Source organism: Siniperca chuatsi, linkage group LG16 (genome assembly GCF_020085105.1).
Source record: "Siniperca chuatsi isolate FFG_IHB_CAS linkage group LG16, ASM2008510v1, whole genome shotgun sequence".
NCBI lineage: Eukaryota > Metazoa > Chordata > Actinopteri > Centrarchiformes > Sinipercidae > Siniperca > Siniperca chuatsi.
This window is the reverse complement of record NC_058057.1, coordinates 7,635,182-7,655,815: the sequence shown is the minus strand read 5'-3', so window position 1 is coordinate 7,655,815 and position 20,634 is coordinate 7,635,182. Positions and strand designations below refer to the sequence as shown.

The following is a 20,634-nucleotide window of genomic DNA, read 5'->3' as shown; positions in this document are numbered from 1 at the left end:
AGGAATTTGCTTTGGTATTTTGGTGCAAATTAATAAACATAGTAGAAATATAAAGATTTGAAATGCAGAACCTCACCCAACAGGTGTGATGCTGGTGCCTCCCTTTGTCCCCCTCATAATCTGGTCAAGAAACGCCCCTGGTCTGGTCCAGCAGGAGGTCTGGTCCTGACCTCTGTGGCTGTATCATTTTTTTTTTTAAGTGTATTGTTCCTTTAATGTGCAGGTGTGGGGCCCAGTCAAAAAGACAGGAGGTCTCTGGCCCTGGTTCCTGGAGGCTCCGTGGAACAGATGCTCCAGAAGTACCTGATGGTGAGATCTACCTGTCCTCGTTCAGTCACATCATCACTGGCTGAACACACACACACACACACACACACACACACACACACACACGCAGGTTTTGGTTTTGTTACTCAGCTCATAACACAGTGCCTGTTGTGTCTGATTTGCAGCAGACAGAATTGGTGTACAAATGTGAGTGCGGAGGGAACACAGAGGGAGTTTTTCCACAGCCGCCCCACAGTCACTGGACAGCAGGACGGATCCGACTCGTCTCATCAGCAGTGACACCAAGACTGGAGCTGAATTTCAGATAGAACTGTTATTGTCCTGCTGTAGAGAAAGTTCTATATTGTACCAGTGTTGGCTTGCTTTCTGGGGAGAACTGTAAAAAGAAAGGAAACCAAAATGAACACTTACTAAATGGAGGATTTTGCTCTTTATGTTTTATTGCCTCTTAGTATCAGTGTTAAGTCTTAATGGTGGAAATGAGACTCAGAGAACAGGACGTTCCACAGGTTTTTGTTCAGATACTCTGAGGTCACACTGACTATGTGGTTTATTTATAGAGTTTGCAAACTCCTACCTGCGTGATTTTTGTCTGAATCATGTGTGACTCCAATCAGCAGGTGTTTCTCTCTGAGGGCTTTGTTCATCGAAAGCCATTTTCCCAGCAGTTCTTACACGAGTTCGGGTTTCCACAAGTAAAGTTGTTTTTTCGCTTCTGCAGTCATGCTCCAGTTAAGTTCTACAGCAGCACATAACCTCGGCCACTTCATCATTCTGTTTCCATGACTTCACTGACGTGTGTGCGTGCAAGAGAGAGAAAAAGAGTGAGTTTGAAATGTAATTTGAAATGTAGTATAACGTGTATATAAAAGTGTCTCACCAAATAATATAAATAATAAATATAAATATCATAATGTTTAATGCTGATTCCAAATCCAGCCACCTGTACAAGAAGCAGTTTTCTCCAAATGAAGCCCACAGACTTCTGCTGTATTATATTCAGAGTGCTTTGGTAGGACAGCTGTCACAAAAAATAACACAAAATCTTTCAGGTGTCTCTGGAGTCACTGTTTCAGGAGTCAAGTTACCTTTTTAAGAGAATGTGCTGGTTTCAGCAAGCCACACTTGTGTGTACATTCTGTTTCACCAGAGCTGCACTTTTAGTTCAGGATGGCGCATTGGCTCCCTCTAGTGGTGTAATTCAGCAGGGGAAATGATGGATGGATTAGATGGGATATGATCTCCTGCCATCTCTTGATTGTCCATTCCCAAAAGAATGGCAGCAAGACAGCCCTCAGTTGTTACTGCTTCATGTGATTTGACCATGAATTTGAAGTCCAATATTCAGTTTGTTCCACCAAGTCCCCAGAAACATAATGCACCTTTAGCTGTTTGGATGCAAAATGTTTGGCTTTCGTTCTGACACAGAGTCTGTCTGTCTTTCTTTCTTTCACTTTATTTTTCACTCAGATGCAAATTACTGCACAGTTGGATGTTTATTTTCACATTGCAGGGATTTGGTAGAGTTTTAATGTAAAAAATATAACTTAGTAGAAAATGTGATATAAAATATACCTTAACGGTGCTCTTATGCTTAAATCTACTTCCGCCCTTGGTACTTGCAGATTTGGGGCACATTTGCTTTGCTCGCAGGCATTTTAGCTGACATTTTATCTTGACTCTTTAGATGAATCAATGAGTATTTTTATTTATTTATTTTTTACATTTTTGCTCTTGATTTGTTTGTTAGCTCACAAGCATGAATCTACTTACTGAACACATCATTCTAAGAATATGTTTATATATTTTTTTCTTTTTCTGTGTGTGCATGCATCTTATCCAATACTTGTCATGCAATGTAGTATTGTGTTAGCACTCCCAGTAGTGATATATTAGGCATAATGTCCTCTCATGCACATTGTGATTTTGAGCTAATCAACTCTTGCTCTCCTCATTGATGTGTCCAATAAACTAATAAAACTAAGATTAGGAATTATGCTCTTTTCATATTTGCAAATTCAACTGCATCCATTGAAAGTGTGCCAACATCAAAAAAATATACTCTACACTTTTTAATAAGCACCTTCAACATAATTTTATTATTTTTTTCTTTTATTGAAACATAAATTACAGCCCTGTACATTAAATGATACGTGATACCTTGCTTATTCACTGTGGTCAGTGCACAAAACAATATTAATTCACTTCCTCCTTCGTGTACTCAAAGTCCACAAAGGCGGAAATTGTATTTATCATCTTTTCTTTCCTTTTTGGACAGTTTTCTGGAAGGATTTTGTTGAAAATGATCGTCTAGCGTGACTGACGTATACAACACGCACTTATCACAGCAGACATTTTGACTTGTCATAGCAGGATAAGGTGTTACTAATAACGTTAAAGATGGCTCTACTATATTTAAGTGTCCCAGTAAGCCATGACAGTGTGACTGTGAGCCAGCATGCACAATTCCAGAAACCAAAGCAGCTAAATGGAATTCAGCCAAAATGTATTTTATTATTTACACCTGCGCTTTTCCTACTGTGAAATGCAGTTTTCAAGAACAGGTAATTTTTGAAAATGGCATAGCCATGAGAGATTGTGTCTACTTCTCATTTCTAAAGACTCCAATAGGGTCCTTTGTAGGTATCTGAAGTTTGTAAAAGAAGATAATAAAATAATTGTGTTTCACTGCTGCACGGCCCAAACATGTGTCTTATTCAAATTGCATTCAAAATATATAGGTTGTTGTCTTTGTAAACAAAGCATTATGGAGTTAAAGGTGGTTTTAGCATCAGTGTTGGTCTCATCTGTGGAGTGCTGTGATAAAATCTACAGCCATCCTGCAGGGGGCAGCACTAATATTGAGCAGCACCGCACCGTATTTGCGTCCAGTCGGAAGTTCGTCACTTGCTTACGATCGCTGCCATTTTGACGGGAAGAGTGAAGAGCTGGGAAACTGCGTGTTTTGTGTTCAGCGGTCTGATTTACACATAATAATATTTCACCATGGCTATGCAAGCTGCGAAACGCGCTAATGTAAGTTTGAGCGAGTCGGCGGGTGTGTTCTGTGATTAATATAACTAATAATATTTAGCTTGGTTAGGCTAGAAGCTAGCGTCACCCAGCGTTAGCATGCTACTAACGAAATGAAAACAATCACACTGCCTAAAACTTTCCGCGTTCTTGCTTTTTATTGAGACAGCTTTTGATAGACAATAACATTAAAACACATATTTATTTAGGTGACTTATTTGGGACCATCTGCGGTCTGAAATTATTTTGTTTTAGAATGTGGCAACATGTACACTTAAGCAAACATTTTAACATCGTTGCCCCAAAATTGCTAATGTGTTAGCTACACTTGGTTATTGGTTTTTCAACATAGTAACGTTACTTAATCTAATCTAGGGGTGGGTGATATGGCCTCTGGGAAACTAAAATCATTATTAATATGGATTTGATTGCCAAGAAGATAACTTGGTGGTCATCCCACAACTAAAGAGTCAAATAAATGTGTAGCATTTACCGCAGTCTTGGGTTTCCATTAGATTCTTTCTGAAGGTATGCTATATGTGTGGCATGAACTATTGTTTTTAATTGGAATTGCCTTAGCAGTGGTCGGGACGTTTTGTCGGCTATAAGTTTATTGCATGCTCTGACTTCTCTGTGGTTTAACCTGTTGTCTAAAAAGAAGTTTAACTCATCTGTTTTTCTTACTTTGTGCTGCAGATACGATTACCTCCTGAGGTGAACAGAATCCTGTACGTCAGGAACCTTCCTTACAAGATCACAGCTGAGGAAATGTATGATATCTTTGGGAAATATGGACCAATACGTCAAATCAGAACGTAAGTGTTTATACACTGTCGATTTCTGGGGGGTTCACATAGGCCAAATGAGCCAAAGGAAGTGTGAGTGTGTGAATGAGGGTGGTCAGTTTAGGTTGTGTTGTTATGACATGTAATGTTATTAAAGTGACACACACACAACCCCCATCAATTTATGGGGCTTTTTCAGTGCCATTCTAAAGCTTAAATGGATACAAAACTAGTACTTGAATTCCCTCTCCCAGATTTTTTGGAGGCACATGTTAACGCATCTCTACTACTCAAAAGTTTTATCTCTTGAAAAGGGCAGATGGATGCGAATCACACTTTTTATAGAGATAGCAGGAAAACATTGCCTGAAAGAGGATGGTCAGAATATTTTAGCCTGCATCTGCCACAGTTGATGCTGCACAGATTTGTAGATCAGCAAGAATGAAATCAGTATTGCCCATATACACTTACATATAATGTCCTACGTAAAATTGATTCTTAACTGCTTTGGTTCCACTAAAATGTCTTTTTTATGTTACATGTACACTTTACATTCCCCTAAACACCTGTGGGACTCTTGACAGTCACTGTCTGAGTAGTCACTTCCTGTGTGTTTTATTTTTTCTTGCTTCTCAGAGGGAACACACCCGAATCAAGAGGAACGGCCTATGTGGTTTATGAAGATATCTTTGATGCCAAGAACGCCTGTGACCATCTGTCAGGCTTCAATGTCTGCAACCGTTACCTGGTGGTCCTCTACTACAATGCAAACAGAGTATGTATGAGCATTACGGTGTCTGAAGGCATCGTCGGGTCAAAGGGCAATCATGGAAAATGTTGTAGTAAATATCAAACAAAAATATAGTTTTGAGAATTGAAAAACATTATACGTCTTTAATCTTTAGAAAATATGAACATACTGTATATGTTCATGCAATTATTCCAAATTTAATTTAGTTTTCTCTGTTTGTCAACTCTTTGCAGGCTTTCCAGAAGATGGACACAAAGAAGAAAGAGGAACAGCTGAAGCTTCTAAAAGAGAAATATGGCATCAACACAGACCCTCCAAAGTAGCGTTTCGGACCCCCCCCCCCATGTCCAGAATTTTTCTTTTTCTGTCTACACCCTGCACATGGTTTATGCTAGTAATGATTTATTCATACAATTGTTGAAAATATTCTTTTTTTAAAGGTCTTGTCGAAAAGATGGGTTAGATATTTTTTTGTTTTATTATTTCCATCATCAAATACGTGTGAATACTGGTTAGACTGGCAGTATGTCAGTCAACATCAGGGCAGGGAGTTGTTGTGTGCCAGTCACATGCTGTTTCTCAAAATTCACTCATCAGTATGTTTTACAGAATAGGACTTCAACGTTTTGGTTGGTGTTCCTGTCAAAGGGACTGACAGGCAGAAACCAGGATTTAGATAGTGCCTGGTCATCGTATTCACCGTGGGTAATATGTTAAAATCTGCCAGAGCAGATTATTTTTCAGTCTTTTAATTGTCACTCCTTTCATACTTCTACAGTCTTTTAATTTAAAGCTAACCATGGTCATCACCATGTATATGGTTCCTCTAAAATAAATGTTCCTTTTCTAAAAGCTCCTGTCTCCTCCCTTTTTAGTTACTGTAGATGTAATGAAGTGGAAGTGTGAACCCATTGAGGTCGATGGACTGTATGCATTTCCACATTTGCACACGGGTTAGGGGGTCGCCTGATTCTTGGTTAGCCTAATGCTTCAAACAGCTTGTGATAATGCAGTCCCTGCGGGTTTTAGTTTGGAGTTTGCTGTAAATGTGTGTGTGAGAACACAAGCCTCCAAGTGAACCCTATAATTAGTGGTAGTGTGAACATTGCAGGCTTTCCACTGATTTGTTTTTCTGTACAGAGTAAAAAGGAGTTACTACAGCGATGTGTGGGCAGCTGTACTCTGTGGTTTAATGCAGCTGATCCCAGAGTGTCATCCTGGTGTCCTTGGTGACATTAACATGTCATTTTTCATAGCAACTAACAGCAAGTCTTTACAGACGGATTCAGTGGTGGAAGAAGTACTCAGATTGTGTAAAAGTAGTAATACCACAATATATATTAAAAACAAAAATCAACTACAAGTAAAAGTCCTGCATTCAAAGTGCTATTAAAGTAAAAGTACAGTGGTATTATCAGCAAAATGTACCTGAAGTATCAAAAGTAAAGCTGAAACAAAAAGTACCTAACATTAACTAGTTCCAGCTTCTCAATCGTGAGGATTTACTGATTTTCTTTGTCTTATATGATAGTAACCTGAATGTCTTTGAGTTTTGGACTGTTGGTCAGACAAAACAGGACATTTGAAGACTTCACAGTGGGCTTAATGAAGTTGTGATGGGCATTTTGTCACAATTTTCTGACATTTTGAAGTACTCATTAGACAGAACAATGGCCGCTGTGAGTGCTATATTATTACGTTTATGTATTATATTAATGGATTAATATAATTTATGCATTAGCGCATTTTTATGTTGTAGATGGTAAAGCTGGGGCTAATTTTGACAGATGTATACTCTGTTGGGGTAGTTTATTCTATAATATGGAATATTTTATACACTGATGTTTTGTTTGTAAATCTACATCTGCAAAGGAAATATAGCAGTCAGATAAATGTAGTGGAGTAAAAAGTACAATATTTCCCTCTGAAATGTAGTGTATAACATAAAATAGAAATGCTTAAGTAAAGTGCAAGTACCACAAATTTGTGTGTCAGTTGAAATAGTTAATAGCTAAAAATAATGGCTAAACAGTTGAATTAATTAGCTAAAAGTAAGGGATAAATGGTTGAAATGGATAGCTGAAGATAATGGATGATGCAAACTTGACAAAACTGAAAAACAGTTAAAATTCAATTGTATGAAAAAAATAATTGTAATAGTATCCACTGTTATGTAGTGTTACTTAACATCTACTTTAAAATCAGTTGAAATGAACACATTTGGAACATGATGGATGGGGTATTCAAGCTAGTCTGATATGGATGTGGGGTTACAAAAAATTTTGGGACCCACAGATCTAGGTGTAGTTGTACATCTGACGTTGCTTGAGAAGATCGTTTGTTGAATTAGCAGACCAGACAAGAGCCCATAGAGTTCCTTTTATTAGATTAAATCACAACACAGGGAGTAGTGCAGCCATGTTGTCAGGGACACAATACATGCTACAAAAGAATCCTTGTACACGGTTGCCTTTGCTTACATTTGGTTTCTTGATAGCAATAATAGTAATAACAGAGTTGGAATTAGAAACATTATTTGGCCAAAGATGTTCATGTAAAGAAGTTCAGATTACAAACTGACAGGGGACAAGCCACACTGCTGAGAGATGACGATGGACTGGTATGCTAGATCTTTATTGCAATACTGTATATTATCTCCTTTAGCCTCCTTTAGCTCTTAAAACACTGGTAGTATTAATGCAGGTTGGAAAGTGTCTGCAGTGCTTTCAGACAGGGCCTTATTTAAAGATACAAGTGGGCTTAGATGTTGCATCCAAATCTTATTTAGGAGGTACCACACTTCACTGAACTTCTCTACATTTAGTATGCATCAGTATGTGTACAATGTGTGAGAGGGGGGAGTAAAAAAGTACAAAAAGATTGACTGATTTTTAAGAGAAAAATACTTCGAGGGTTGGGGAGGGCGAATTGTCCAACCTACTAAACACATGGCTTTGCCGTGAGGGCTGTCCTCTAGTAGTTACAGTGTATAATGAAACACCATTCACTGCTCCTCTCACTACTTCAGCACTCATTTACTTCCACTGAAAAAGACAAACAAGAAAGTTAAAATGCTGCGCGGGCCTTATTTCTTCTCCTCTTTAACGCTCATAGAGTCTAAAAAAACTCCTCTGAATTCATCGTATTGATATGCAACCTGCAGGCTAATTGGAAAAAAGTGGCTGTGATGGTGACACATAGGTTATAACTAAGTTTGACAACAGTGCTCTCCAACTATAGATGACTAATTAGTTCTTCTTTCTAATCTAATTCAACTCCAGCTAAGGGAAGCTTCATTCATTCTCCAGGGAATCCTAATGTAAATGTTTGATCTCACTTGCCTCCAGTCCGTTTGCTTCAGAGACGTATCAATTTATCTCTTTTTATCTCTGAGACTGGTTCGAAATGATGGATTCCTCCACATTCAACATCTGCTAATTTGTAATGAGATAGGGTGTTTAAATGCACAGGGGCAGGGATTTAGTTCTTAGCAACATATACTACAGCTAATCTACAAGGAAACATGCTCCCACAGTTAAAGCAGTCAAAAGAAAACGTCTCGACAGATCACAAACATCACATCCCATATGACAATACTTGTAGAAGGACCTACTGCAATATGATTTTTTTCTCCCTATTCGGTGTCACCGCGCTGCTTTGATAAGGCTTTCTGTCTTCGATTACAGGATGCAAAATGAGGAGATTTTTAAGGCAGAACCTAAAGGCATGCAAATTAACTACATTTACATTTTTTTTACTGACAGTACAAGCATGTTTTGGAAGGAAAAGTTGGACAAACGCTAATCCATCTCTTCTAGAGCTAATATTTGAGACGATGGATAGACTGTCTTATTGGAGGCAGATACATTATCATAGGAATTTGGTTCAGTTGACATTACTCAGTATTATGAAACACGTACAGCTAGCGTCAGTAAACTCGGAACAATAAATAGAGTAGCGGTAAATTCAACATAGCACATCACTGATGCGCAAGCTCCAGTAGAATGAAACTGTATGGAAAATACTTTGCACACTTCACATTTTGGCAGTTGATCTTTAAATAATTTAAATATATATTCATATTTATATATCTATATATATTATTTGTGCGAGATGTGTGTGTGTGTGTGTTTGTGTGTGTGCTGGGAGTGTGTCTGTGGTGTGAGTGTGCACCCGCACACTGTTATATGTTGTGTGTGTAGATCTTTTTATAGCAAATAACATTCTCATGCACACGAGTGTTTCAAACACAAGAAGCAGATCCATTGAAAGGTAGTCCAAGCATTTTTTTTTTTTTTCAGTGGAAATAGCTGCAAACTGAATGGAACATGAAATTCTTTCTGTGCAGTCCTTGGCGACTGGTGGAGCGTTCCACTCGCCCTCCGGCCTATTTCTGGAGGTCACACTGCAGCAGTAATACGATGGACGGGTCGCTCTTGGCCGCCTCTTTGAACTCCTCCAGCGAGATCTGGTCGTCGTTGTTCTTATCCATCTTGGAGAAGATCCTGTCCACCCTCTGCTCGGGCGTCAGGCCGTCCTCATTCATTTTCATCATGATCACCGTGCCCACCATCTTGTAGATCGCCTGCAGGGGGAGAAAGAGAGCAGCGTTTCCTTCACTTGTGTCTTTTTGTGAGGGATGCAAGGATGAGAGGAGTCAAGGAAACATGTTTGTGTGTTGAAATGAGGTGTCCTCTCCTCTGTCAGTTTCTGCTGACAGCAGCACAGCTGGATCAGCTGCTAGTCGGCTTCAGCTACGCTGTAGCGTCTTTTGATGCCTTGGGAGTCTGTATTTGCACAGATAATGTGCTGTCCGAATAATAAGGGCGCACCGTAACCACAGCCTGTGCTATTAGCTTTTTTTTTTTAATTGATGTCCTCCCACATGACAAATCAAAATGTGAAAGATTAGTCTCTGCTAGCACCCATGAAAATACTTGATTCTATATTTATACTATGTACAGATCAGTGGAACCACAGTTTGTTAGTGAACTCCGCTGCTCAGATGTTGAATTCACACGAGCCATTTATACTGACAACCAGTTTTTCAATGTACTGATTATTTGCGTCTGCATGTAGGGATATTCTGTTTGTAAAATCATTATCTAATAAACCAGGTTATGTTTAAGATGACTTATAATTTGTAGAAATAATTTTGCAGTCTAAATATTTTAGAGAAATGGAAATACCCGGGGTGCAGTGATTTCAGCGTCACACGTGAGTGAAAAGAAATTATGCAGATATACAATTTAAAGTGTTTATTGCGGAATAACAAGAGTCTGCTCGAAACCTTCACTTATGCCTCTTGTTGCTTGTTTCATATCATTTGTGTTTATGAATAATACCTACAGATCTGTATGCTAAATATACTGGTTGGTGGATTTTGTTACCTTCGGCCAGGTTAGCTGTTTCCCCGTTTCCAGTCTTTAAGCCAAGCTAAGCTAACTGTCTCTTCGCTGTAGCTTGGTATTTAGCGTACAGACATCAGAGAGACATCAGAGAGACATCATCTTCTCATCTAACTCTTATCAAGAAAGGCAATAAACGTATTTCCCAGAACGTCAAACTATGCCTTTAAAAATGAATTAGACATGTCATAAATTAAAACAGTATTGCCAATAAATGCACTGGTGCTACTTAATCATTAACAGTTCAAAATATATCAAAAAATATAAAGACTACTAATCTAACTTGTGTATAAGGACTTGACTGCAATGTGGCCGCAAAAGCAAAACAAAATCCATTTAGCTGCCGTAGAAAGATTATTCCAAGATTATTCTTTGCTGTGATACCTCGATGATCTCCAGCATCTCCACCCGTGTGATCTTGCCGTCTCCGTCCAGGTCGTACATGTTGAAGGCCCAGTTGAGTTTCTGCTCGAAGCTGCCTCGTGATGTGATGGACAGCGCGCAGATGAACTCTCTGAAGTCGATGGTGCCGTCGCTGTTCTTGTCGAAGGTCCTGAAGGCGTGCTGGGCGAACTTGGACGCGTCGCCGTAAGGGAAGAACTGGAATGAAAAAAAGAAAAGAGATTATAAACATGAGTATAGCTCTTTTTTTTTCTATGGTCAAGTCTTCCAAAGTTAACTTGTTTTAATAATCCCTCCAAAAATGATGCCTTGCGTATTGAAGCCTTGCTGAAGGACACTTTGCCAGCAGTTTTGGGTCAGTAAAACCTGTCTTACACTCTGCTACTCTGATATGAGGCTCAGATAAGAGTCACAAGCTTGATCGCTCTCGTTGATGCCTGATCGTGTGGTAGTTTGTAATAAAAGGGCAGATTAATGAAAACAGATGGTGTTATTTGGGAACATAATGACAAAGAATGATTTGCATACAAATTCAATGGACATTCATTACCTACAGTAATTAAGTGAACTTTGATTTCCTATTCTCATCCAGCACTATTAAGCTCTACCTTTGCAAATGTTATCATTGGTCTGTGTTCATGTATATGTTTGCATAAGCAAGCGCTTTGAGTAGTCAGAAAGACTAGAAAGGCGCTATATAAGTACAGTCCATTTACCATTTACCATAACTATCCATACTGCAAGGTGGCTTGGAGATGTCTTGCAGATTTGCCTTATAGTTTCTAGTTACCTTGGGAAACAGTCTTTCCTTAGAGATGCATATGAAATCCTAGTTCTAAAATAGGCGACATCCATTACATTGTAATCTTTATTGATCCCTGAAGGGAAGTTGTCTTTGCCTTTAGGCCCCTACACAGGGAGGTCAGGGTCACCGACACACAGCAGCCAGGAGCTGGCAGAGCCATTCATTCGCTCACAGAAACGTTCACACACCAGTTGCATCCTGACACGTGACTTGAATATCAGTCCTCCAGTTACAGGATCTCCTCCCTCACAACTTCACTACAGTACTTTCCTGCTATGTAGATCTGAAGTGTTATCATTTCTTATATCCCTTCAAAACTGTCTAAAATGTTTTCTGACACTTATATAAGGTTATATTGATAACATTATTACATAGAAGAATATAAAAAAAACAACTTCCACAGAGCTTTTAGAAAGGTGCGGAATAAAAGTATCACAAAAAAATATTATGATTGTGAATTAATCATTTAAAAAATTTTGATGATGTGATTCTCCAGACCAATACCAATGCCAGAAGAACAGTACCGGAGAATTAAGAAACTAATATGAAGCCTAAACCATGTTAACAACTGTCAGAGATGTCAGAGTAACAGTGAAAAAGGTAAAGGTGTGAAATGATGGCAAAGTCTACGGCCCAACTAATCTACTGTATATAATCCACAAAATACTATGGATCAGCTCTGTTCTTGGTATTGGCTAAAACTTAAGGACCCTCTGCAGTCCAAGCCATCCATCTCATCACTGCATCCCTGCGCTACACAAAGTCAAAGGTTAATGCTTGGCTCGTCATCTACTGTAGACCGTGAACCTTGTGGTTATCTGGGAGAAGCCGAGCGATTCATTAGATATAACCTTCCACTTGACCTCTCTGGTAAAAAACTCAACAAGAATCCAAGATGAGCGAGAGAGCAGCCTCTCTGAGGACTTGTGTAAACAAAAGAGAGCTGGTGTTGCAGAAGCAACCTTCATCAAGGAAATGGAACAAACTGGAAGAGATATTCCAATCTGTTTTGTTATTCGAGGGAATGTTTTGTAGTTTATTTTGTACAGTTTTGTTGCCGATCTCACGAAAATAATTCATATGTATATAAACTATGAATTCAACATCTTTACCTAAGACAGAAGAAAAGGAATCACTGAAAAAAGAGAGTCAGATGCTCTTAAACTTTGTGTTACCTCTTTGGCTTTGTGTTCTCATATTCAGTGAACGCTGCAAGCATGAATCAAGGTGAATACCTTCATCATTTTAAATATTCATCTGTCAGCAAATGTCATCAGATCCTGCTTGTACTGACATTTGCGGGACTAAATGATGAGAAGTAGTGTACTTTTTAAGACAGGCTTTAAAAAAAGGTTTAAACCTGCAATAACTGATTATTTTGGCCACTTGGGGGCAGCAGCAACAAGTTGTGAACACAGCATTGACATCTTAGATAACAGCTGCTTTTTTACACATCCAGTGGATACAGAGCAACTTTATCATTCATTTGCACTTGTGTTTCTGGCCACTTGGCGAATGTTAGTCCAGTATTCATTCTCTTTTAGCTCTGTTTTTGTTGTCCACCAACTCCTGAGGGACACATCTGTCTCTTTAGCTGCTAAATGTGCCAGCTAGTTGCTAGCTTTGTCTGCTGTTTAGTGCTGGACAGGTAGTGTACAGTGAGTTTTTAGAACCTTTCTAGGAACGACGTTGACGAGAGCAAAACCTGTAAAACCAAAACAATACATTTAAAGACGCTGAAAAAGTCTGTAAAACTGAGGGGAATTGCAGAGTCAGATGACTATTATCTATGGTTTCATCATTAAGAGCGACCCCTTTCACATTACACATAGCCATTTCATCTATTATTAATATAAAAAGTCTGATTATAGCAGCTTTAAATTCCAAAAGAGAAGAGGGCAACTTTCAAAGCAGTTGGAAAAAAATCTGCCGCAGTTTCACGCAGCAAGCAATCAGAGGCACGTGTACTTTTCTTTCAGATGGCACAAGACTGTTCTACACTGTGGAACTGTGCCCGAGTGCATAGCAGACACTCTCGTCATGCAGAGGCGAAGAAAAAGGCGAGGACGCTGCCCTGTTCTCCACTAAGTGTAACCACCCCAGCATGCACAAACTGTCTGGAGTCACGACGGGGGGGGGGGTTGTCCAGGCCATGAATCCTAATGGGAGAGGAGAGAGTGCAGTGGATGGGAGATAAAAAGAGAGAGGAGTGAGAGAAAGAGGAGGAGGATAAATAAGACAGGGTAAGATAGTGAGAATCAGTTCGGGTTGCAAAACTGCCCATCTGCGATAAGGTCCCACCCATGTAAATTTTTACTGCAGTAGCAAACCGATCAGACTGCAGTGAGAAGTTAACAGACGGGGCGGGGGGGAATGTCAACGAGCAAAGAGATGAGGAGAGACAAAAGAATGAAAACAGGAAACAAAAGATGGAGGAGGAGACTAAAATGAGTGTGACAGCAAAAGAATTAGAGGGAGTGTGACAGCGATAGAGTCACCCCCACAATCCAGGTCCCTATCTGCCCTTCTGCTCCGGAGAAACTAATTTGAGGAAGGAAGCCCCCTCGGGACAGGGGACGTGGCGTGAAGCTGCCAGGATGCGATGTGGCTTCCTTCCCACGAGTACTGCCCTGTATTGCCCTGCCTCGGCTCATCTGCCCAGGTCCTGGAGGAACAGGAGGAGGCACGTGGACGGACGGGATGACGTGGGAAGGTTTTGAGTTGAGGGGAGAGGGAAAATAAGAGGGAGGAGGAGAGGTGTCAGGGAAGTGATGCAGGAGAGAGGATCATGGGAGGGAGGGGGAGAGAAAGCCACTGTGGCTCCTCGACAATCTGGCAAGTTATGAAACACTTTGTTATGTAAAAACGGAGACAAGAAAGAAAGAAAGTGGGACAGGGTGATGAGACTGTGAAATTCCTCCATCTGAGATTCTTTGGTTCTCCTTATCTGTCTTTGTTACATATAAAAGCATTGTCAGACGTCAGAGAAATAGACGGCAGCTGTCGAGGACAAAAAACAAAACCTTCACTAGATGGCACACGATTCCCAATATGACCCGGTCAGGACTTGAAGTGACTGTTTCCTCACCTTTACAGCTACGGATATTAGGCTGTTAACATTTCCATTAAGTCTTATTCCTCTCCTGATTTGGCTCCCATTTGCCATTATGGGTGTTTGATACGGCTGTTTGAAGTCGGCCATCAAAGGACAGGCTGAATGCCAGACAGTTTCTGTCCACTCAGGGAAGAGCCAGGCGGACAGGCACAGCTGGCTTAATAAAGGCTAATGTTGCAGTGTTTGTGTGTGTCAATGAGTGTGTGGCGAGGCCTATTCTGTGAAACGGATACCCTACCCTAACACACCCAACCTCCACACACACACACACACACACACACACACACACACAAACCAAAACATGCTGCTGTTGAATGGAACATTAAAGCCTTCATAATCAGCCTGCAAGCTGGCACTGGTGCTGGAAAGCCAGAGAGGGGGGAGATAGAAACACAGGAAGAGGGAGGAAAGAGAGGAAGAGTGAGAGAAATAGCGCGAAATAGAAGGAAACACTTCACTAGTCACACTTCAGTTAAGGCCATTTCACACTAACAGAACAGTGACTGACTGCAAGATCATAGAACAGATGAATAATACAGCTCAAAACACTGAAACTCATCAGTAACACGCAACATCTGACTTGTGTTTGGTTTGAAAATAGCTTCAGTTAGGTAACAGCAATGTACGATCCAGACTTGAGTTGCACTGCCAGCTCTACAGATAACAGTTAAGCCGGACAGACATCTTGTAGTTTAAAAGCTTCCAGTGTTGAGCTCGCGAGGGTCAGGATTTAAATGCGATGAAGATTTATTTACTATATGCACATTCTGTTGCAGTTTGGGGAGCTGCAGATTGCATGTAACTGGATTACTGTTATCTGAGTACTAAAATTAAAAATTAAAAAATGGTAAATATAAGCCTTTATAAGTGTAACTGATCTGAGGCAGCCTACCGTAAGTAGTTCTGGGATCTTTCTGGCTCTCTGCACCATCACTTAGATATAGGGCATCTGCAGCAATATGAATCACATTTCTATACTCTTTGGACCAAATTGAGGTTTACTTTCACTTTGTCATTTTATCTGTTGATTGTTTTATCAGTTAGTGTATTTGTCATTTAGTTGTAAAATGTCAATGTCACAAGTTAGCACAGTCATAAGGTTTATGTAGAAATGTATTATTTTGATCAGCGTCCAAGTCTGCATTCAAGGTCCACTTACTAGCTTATTCCTGTGCTTTAAACCACATCTCACAGTCTTCCTAATGGAAATAACTATCTGTATGTATAAAGATGGACCACTTCCTCCTACTAAGCAAATATGGAAGACTCTTTTTATTAGTAGGAGGAAGACACGCTCCTTTTTGCTAGCTAGCTTAGCCTAACTTTTATTTATACTGTAATCAGCTCTATTATTTTTCAACAGACAAAATTATGTTTTTATTTGGTTTGTACTAGGGCTGTCACGATATCAGATTTTCACTACACGATTATCGTCACCAAAAGAATTCACAATATCTATAGAAAGTAAAAAACAAATATATAATAATTTATAATATAAATCAGTCAAATTCATCTGCAATGTTTAATGTGTGTTTTGTCTTTACTTTGCTGCCACCTTCTATGACAAAGTGAGAACGGAAAGAAACGGAAATTTTAATCAATATTTCGTTTATTATAGCTTTAAAGTTTTGAACCATTGATTCTATCTTGATCAAATATTATAATTAAGACCATGAGCCTTCTCCTTATATGCTGCAATTAATCACACCTGACAAAGCCAATAAACAGGAAAGCTGACAAGCTGCCAAAACAGACCTCTCCCTGTCCACCCTATCTCCCAGAAGATGACCCAATGGGTGATCATTCATGCACTCGCTGTCCCATAATGCCTGCCCTGGACCGCTGCCATGGTGATGCCATGTTCTGTCGTGTGTACTTCTATTTTCCACTGACAGTGTCTGATTCCAAATCTATCCATCTACATATCTTTCTGTTCTCCTTGCTGCTTCCATAGTCCAGAGACACATGCTAACATGACACACACACACACACACACACACACACACAGACACACACACACGTACACACTTTTGGGAGCCTCAGAGCTCGTTTGTGCGCGGGTTCCCTCTCCCTAAGCAATATGGATGGTTCAATATAATTTTTCCCCATGGATAAATGTTATCATTACCTGCAGGACTAGTGCCAAAAGAGAAATGAATCCCTCACTGTAACTGCTCAGTGACCACCTAAACTGGAACATAAGAGAATAGAATAGAATACAATAGATCTGAGTTGCACATCTAATAAGAATTTATGGTCTAAAGCCTATGAATATTTCCACACACACTTCATGAAGCCCACAAGGTCATCTCTCCTCACTTAAGGGTCCTACAGGCATTGCCTCTAATGTTATCAACAATATGTAGCAAGTTTGCCATTGGCTATTCATCTCCCCAGCATACAAGCACAGGTTTTAGAGGTCAGTCTGAGACTGTAACCTGCCCTTCAAAGCACTTGAGGTCTGTATTTTCCGTGTGTAAATAATGCCTTATGTTTCATGCACCCCTTTGCTAACATTGTCGCATGCAGTCAAGCCTGTTTGGAGAAACGCACTAGCAGGACCTTGGTTTAACAGCACTGGCTGTTGCTGCATATGGCTGTTTACATTACTTCATCAAAGCATCGCCTAGATGCTTCTTCACTGAGCAGAACGCAATGGCTTGAAAAGGAGAAAGAGAGGGAATACATGCATAATCCATCGCTGGGGTATTTACAGTGTGTGTGTGTGTGTGTGTCTGCGTGAGAGACGGAGCCTGTGTGTGCTCTTACATAAACCCTCAGTGACATGCCAGGCAGCAACAGAAACGTAGCTAGCACACTGCTGTAGCTGCTACAGCTTCCAAGCCTCCAGGGTCTGCACAGATAGAAAACACACATGCACACGCACACACACAGAAAAGATACATGCACACACACACGCACACAATCTCAATCCCCTCTGCTCTGTAAAAAGCATTTTTAGTCATCCTCTTGTTACTCTCAGATGGGTGTCTGCTGTGATATTAGTGTCAAAAAAGTTAGCAGTAATTCATCCCTGAGAATATTTTTAACAATAACTGCTAAAATAAGCACTTCAGTTTGTTCTAATCTTATTAAAATCATAATCCTTAAAATTCCATGAAGTCAAGCACCATTTTTGAAATCATTTATGGTCTGTATTTTTTCTGCAGCAGCCATTCAATGTGTTTATATTCTGTAATTATTATACCTTTCCTGTGCTGGATTGAAGATGCCTTCACATGCGCAAGGGATTCACAGGAAATGATGCGTGTATGTAATCCAATCTCATTGATAGAGTTGTAATAAGTTACTGCTAATGCTAACCCACATTTCCTACTGCCGCTGCATCACATTAAAAGCACTGAACTGGCGAAACACGGGGTGGCTTTTATTGTGAATCAACCACAGGAAATGGCATGTGTTTGCTGACTGTGACTGTTCATCAAAAATATATCTACGGTCATTTTTTCGTCAGCAAATCCTCCCCGAATAAGTCCCTTAAGACTCTCCAGTTGATCCAGAATCCTGTGGTACGTGTACTGACAAGAACTAGAAAAGAGATCATATTTCTCCAATATTAGCTTCTCTGCACTGGCACCCTGTAAAATCCAGAGTAGAATTTAAAATCCTTCTCCTCACCTACAAAGCTCTTAATAGTCAGGCAACATCGTATCTTAAAGATCTCATAATACCTTAGTACCCCACTAGAACACTGCGCTCCCAGGATGCAGGGTTACTTGTGGTTCCTAGAGTCTCCAAAAGTAGAATGGGAGCCAGAGCCTTCAGCTATCAAGCTCCTCTCCTGTGGAATATTATAATATTATAAAGAGTACGGTCTAGACCTGCTCTATAGGAAAAGTGCAATGAGATAACTTCTGTTATGAATTGGCGCTATATAAATAAAATAAAATTGAATTGAATGTCTTTAGTTCTTTTCACCAAGCAGGAGATATCCCCTGTCTCAGAAATTCCAGATATTTCCAACTCTGAATTTCAAGTTGAAGACTGATGTATACAGTTTTAGTCACTCGACTGCTCGTAATTACGGTTTAAACTATATGACATGAACGCAGCATGACTGACGACACAATCAAAGATTCTAAAATGAGACGAATGTGGCAGGCATCTATCTCTGGCTACTGCGGTGTAATCAGACTGCATTAATACACGTGTGACCTTTGTTTATGGTCAACGTTTGTAGGATTGCTTTGGTCTTGAGGGATGAGCCTTTGATTCAGTGAGACAATAGGCTTTCAAGAAGAGGGGCCACTTGAGTAAAACATAAACCACGAATGAGAAGTGTAACGAGTACTGGTTTTGTGTGTGTGTGTGTGTGTGTGTGTGTGTGTGTGTGTGTTGGAGGTGTTGATACCCCTGCTGTCTATTATGATTGTGTGCTGATTCCTGGACTGCACACAATCATTCAGCTTGTGATTTAAGAGGAATTTGGAACAGACCTGTCCCTGACCCTGGTTTATCTGTGGTTACAAAATACCCATCTGGTAGCACTAACTCTGCATTAGGAGTGTAAATGACAGCACAACAGCAGATGGCACTATTGAGTGTGGAAACGTATTTCATGCCTCAGGGGAAGGTGAGGAGAGTAGTTATTGGCATTGAGAAAAGAATGACTAGAGAGAGAGGGAGGGCTACAATGAGAGGTAACTACATCAGACTTCATACATAGTAACATTCCATATCAATAGCTCCAGATCAGTAACTATCCATTCTGGTGCTAAAATAGGCTTAAATATCTAAAATAAAGGTATTTATCAACATCTCAGCACAGAAAAATGTAATGTCTACCGCATTCCACCAGTGCCATTTTTCTGCCTTTCTGATACCGACTCTGATCTAAATCAGATACAGAAAAGCAGCCAAGCAGGGCAGGAAGCAGAGTGTGACTCACTGCTGGCTGCCAGGTTTGGCAGGTAGACCTGAGGGCTACCCTCTACTCCTTGTGACGCAATTCAAAGCGAGGCAGAATAACAGAGAAAAAAAAGGGGAGGACTTGCTCGCTTTATCTTCACTTGCCAGTGGTGTGTCCAGAATGGCTAGTCTCTAAAGTGCTTGGCAAGATAAATCCACAGCAGCTTGTGCAGTTTGAAGCCACCTTTTAAAAAGCTCATAATCGGCCTGCAAGCTTCTGTGGCTCAGCCTGGCCAAAAGACAGTGCCAGAGAGGAAGGGAGGACGAAGGAGAAAGAGGTGAGGGAAGAAAGGGAAGAGTGGGATGTAGGGTTAGAATATTGTGCCTCCATTCTACATGACTCATCAAACCTCCTTAGCTATTTCTCATTAAGCAAATAAATTCATCATTCATGGCTGCTCAATCATGTCTGAGTCTGCGTGTGTGCATCTGTATGAAAAACCCTCATACATCTGAATCTGCATGCAAACATTCATGTGTTTGTACTCCCTGCTGCATCAAAATTATGTCCATCTAACTTAAAGAAAGCTAAAACACCCACAAGGTGTCTAAAAGGTTTATATCATCTCCCTCATATTTGAGTGATTTTTAAAAAATCAAGGATCTAAATTTAATGTGCATTTATTCTAACCCTGAGGTGCATGCAAATATAGATCTAGCTGTATTCTCATGACACAAAGATAACAGACAGGCCTGTGACCCATTTTATGAGCAGACAGCTGACTGCTGTAAGTAATTAGCAGTGCTCTGATTTTGTTGTGCAGTGTATAAATGTGTTGCATTAAGACTAACAGCACCAACCTTTCTCTTTCCCTTTCTCTCTATCCACTTCTCACAGGTATCGGCACCTTGCCCACTCTCTGATGACTGTTTGAGTTTGCCTGAGAGGGTAATTGGGTCTGTTTTGCACGAAAATGCTCACTTTTTTTCTTTTTTTCCCATACCCTGCCTGTCTCTTTCACTTTAGATTTCTCTTTTTGGTGGGGCTTGACGTCTAGCCAATGTATAGATATATTCACTAATCACTCAATAGTGAAACCTCTACAGTTTAGGATATATATTTTTAGCCATGTTAGCTGCATGGCTCTAGAGATGGCAATGTCAGTTGGTCAATCAAT

The 20,634-nt window shown here is 40.1% G+C and overlaps 2 protein-coding genes across 2 annotated transcripts in view; one reads left to right on the top strand and one right to left on the bottom strand.

Moving 5' to 3' along the window:
* The first annotated feature begins 3,167 nt into the window (after positions 1-3,167).
* On the top strand, positions 3,168-5,709 carry sf3b6 (splicing factor 3b, subunit 6). The gene is made up of 4 exons (XM_044170416.1): positions 3,168-3,324; positions 4,018-4,136; positions 4,743-4,881; positions 5,091-5,709. The coding sequence occupies exons 1-4, from the start codon at positions 3,295-3,297 to the stop codon at positions 5,178-5,180; spliced, it is 378 nt and encodes a 125-aa protein (XP_044026351.1). The 5' UTR covers positions 3,168-3,294; the 3' UTR covers positions 5,181-5,709.
* A 1,512-nt stretch (positions 5,710-7,221) lies between these two features.
* The window catches only part of vsnl1a (visinin-like 1a), a 34,506-nt gene continuing 21,093 nt past the window's right edge, over positions 7,222-20,634 (bottom strand). The window contains exons 3-4 of the mRNA XM_044170415.1: positions 10,650-10,865; positions 7,222-9,442 (exon numbers count right to left, since the gene is read on the bottom strand). Coding sequence (XP_044026350.1) covers positions 9,245-9,442; positions 10,650-10,865 — 414 coding nt within the window. The 3' untranslated portion in view covers positions 7,222-9,244. The remainder of the gene's footprint in view (positions 9,443-10,649; positions 10,866-20,634) is intronic.

Bases quoted from the DNA above. Each gene is read 5' to 3' on its own strand.
- sf3b6 (XM_044170416.1), top strand. From the start codon at position 3,295: ATGGCTATGCAAGCTGCGAAACGCGCTAAT. The intron at 3,325-4,017 runs GTAAGTTTGAGC...TTTGTGCTGCAG, and splicing joins AAGCTGCGAAACGCGCTAAT to ATACGATTACCTCCTGAGGT. The intron at 4,137-4,742 runs GTAAGTGTTTAT...CTTGCTTCTCAG, and splicing joins CCAATACGTCAAATCAGAAC to AGGGAACACACCCGAATCAA.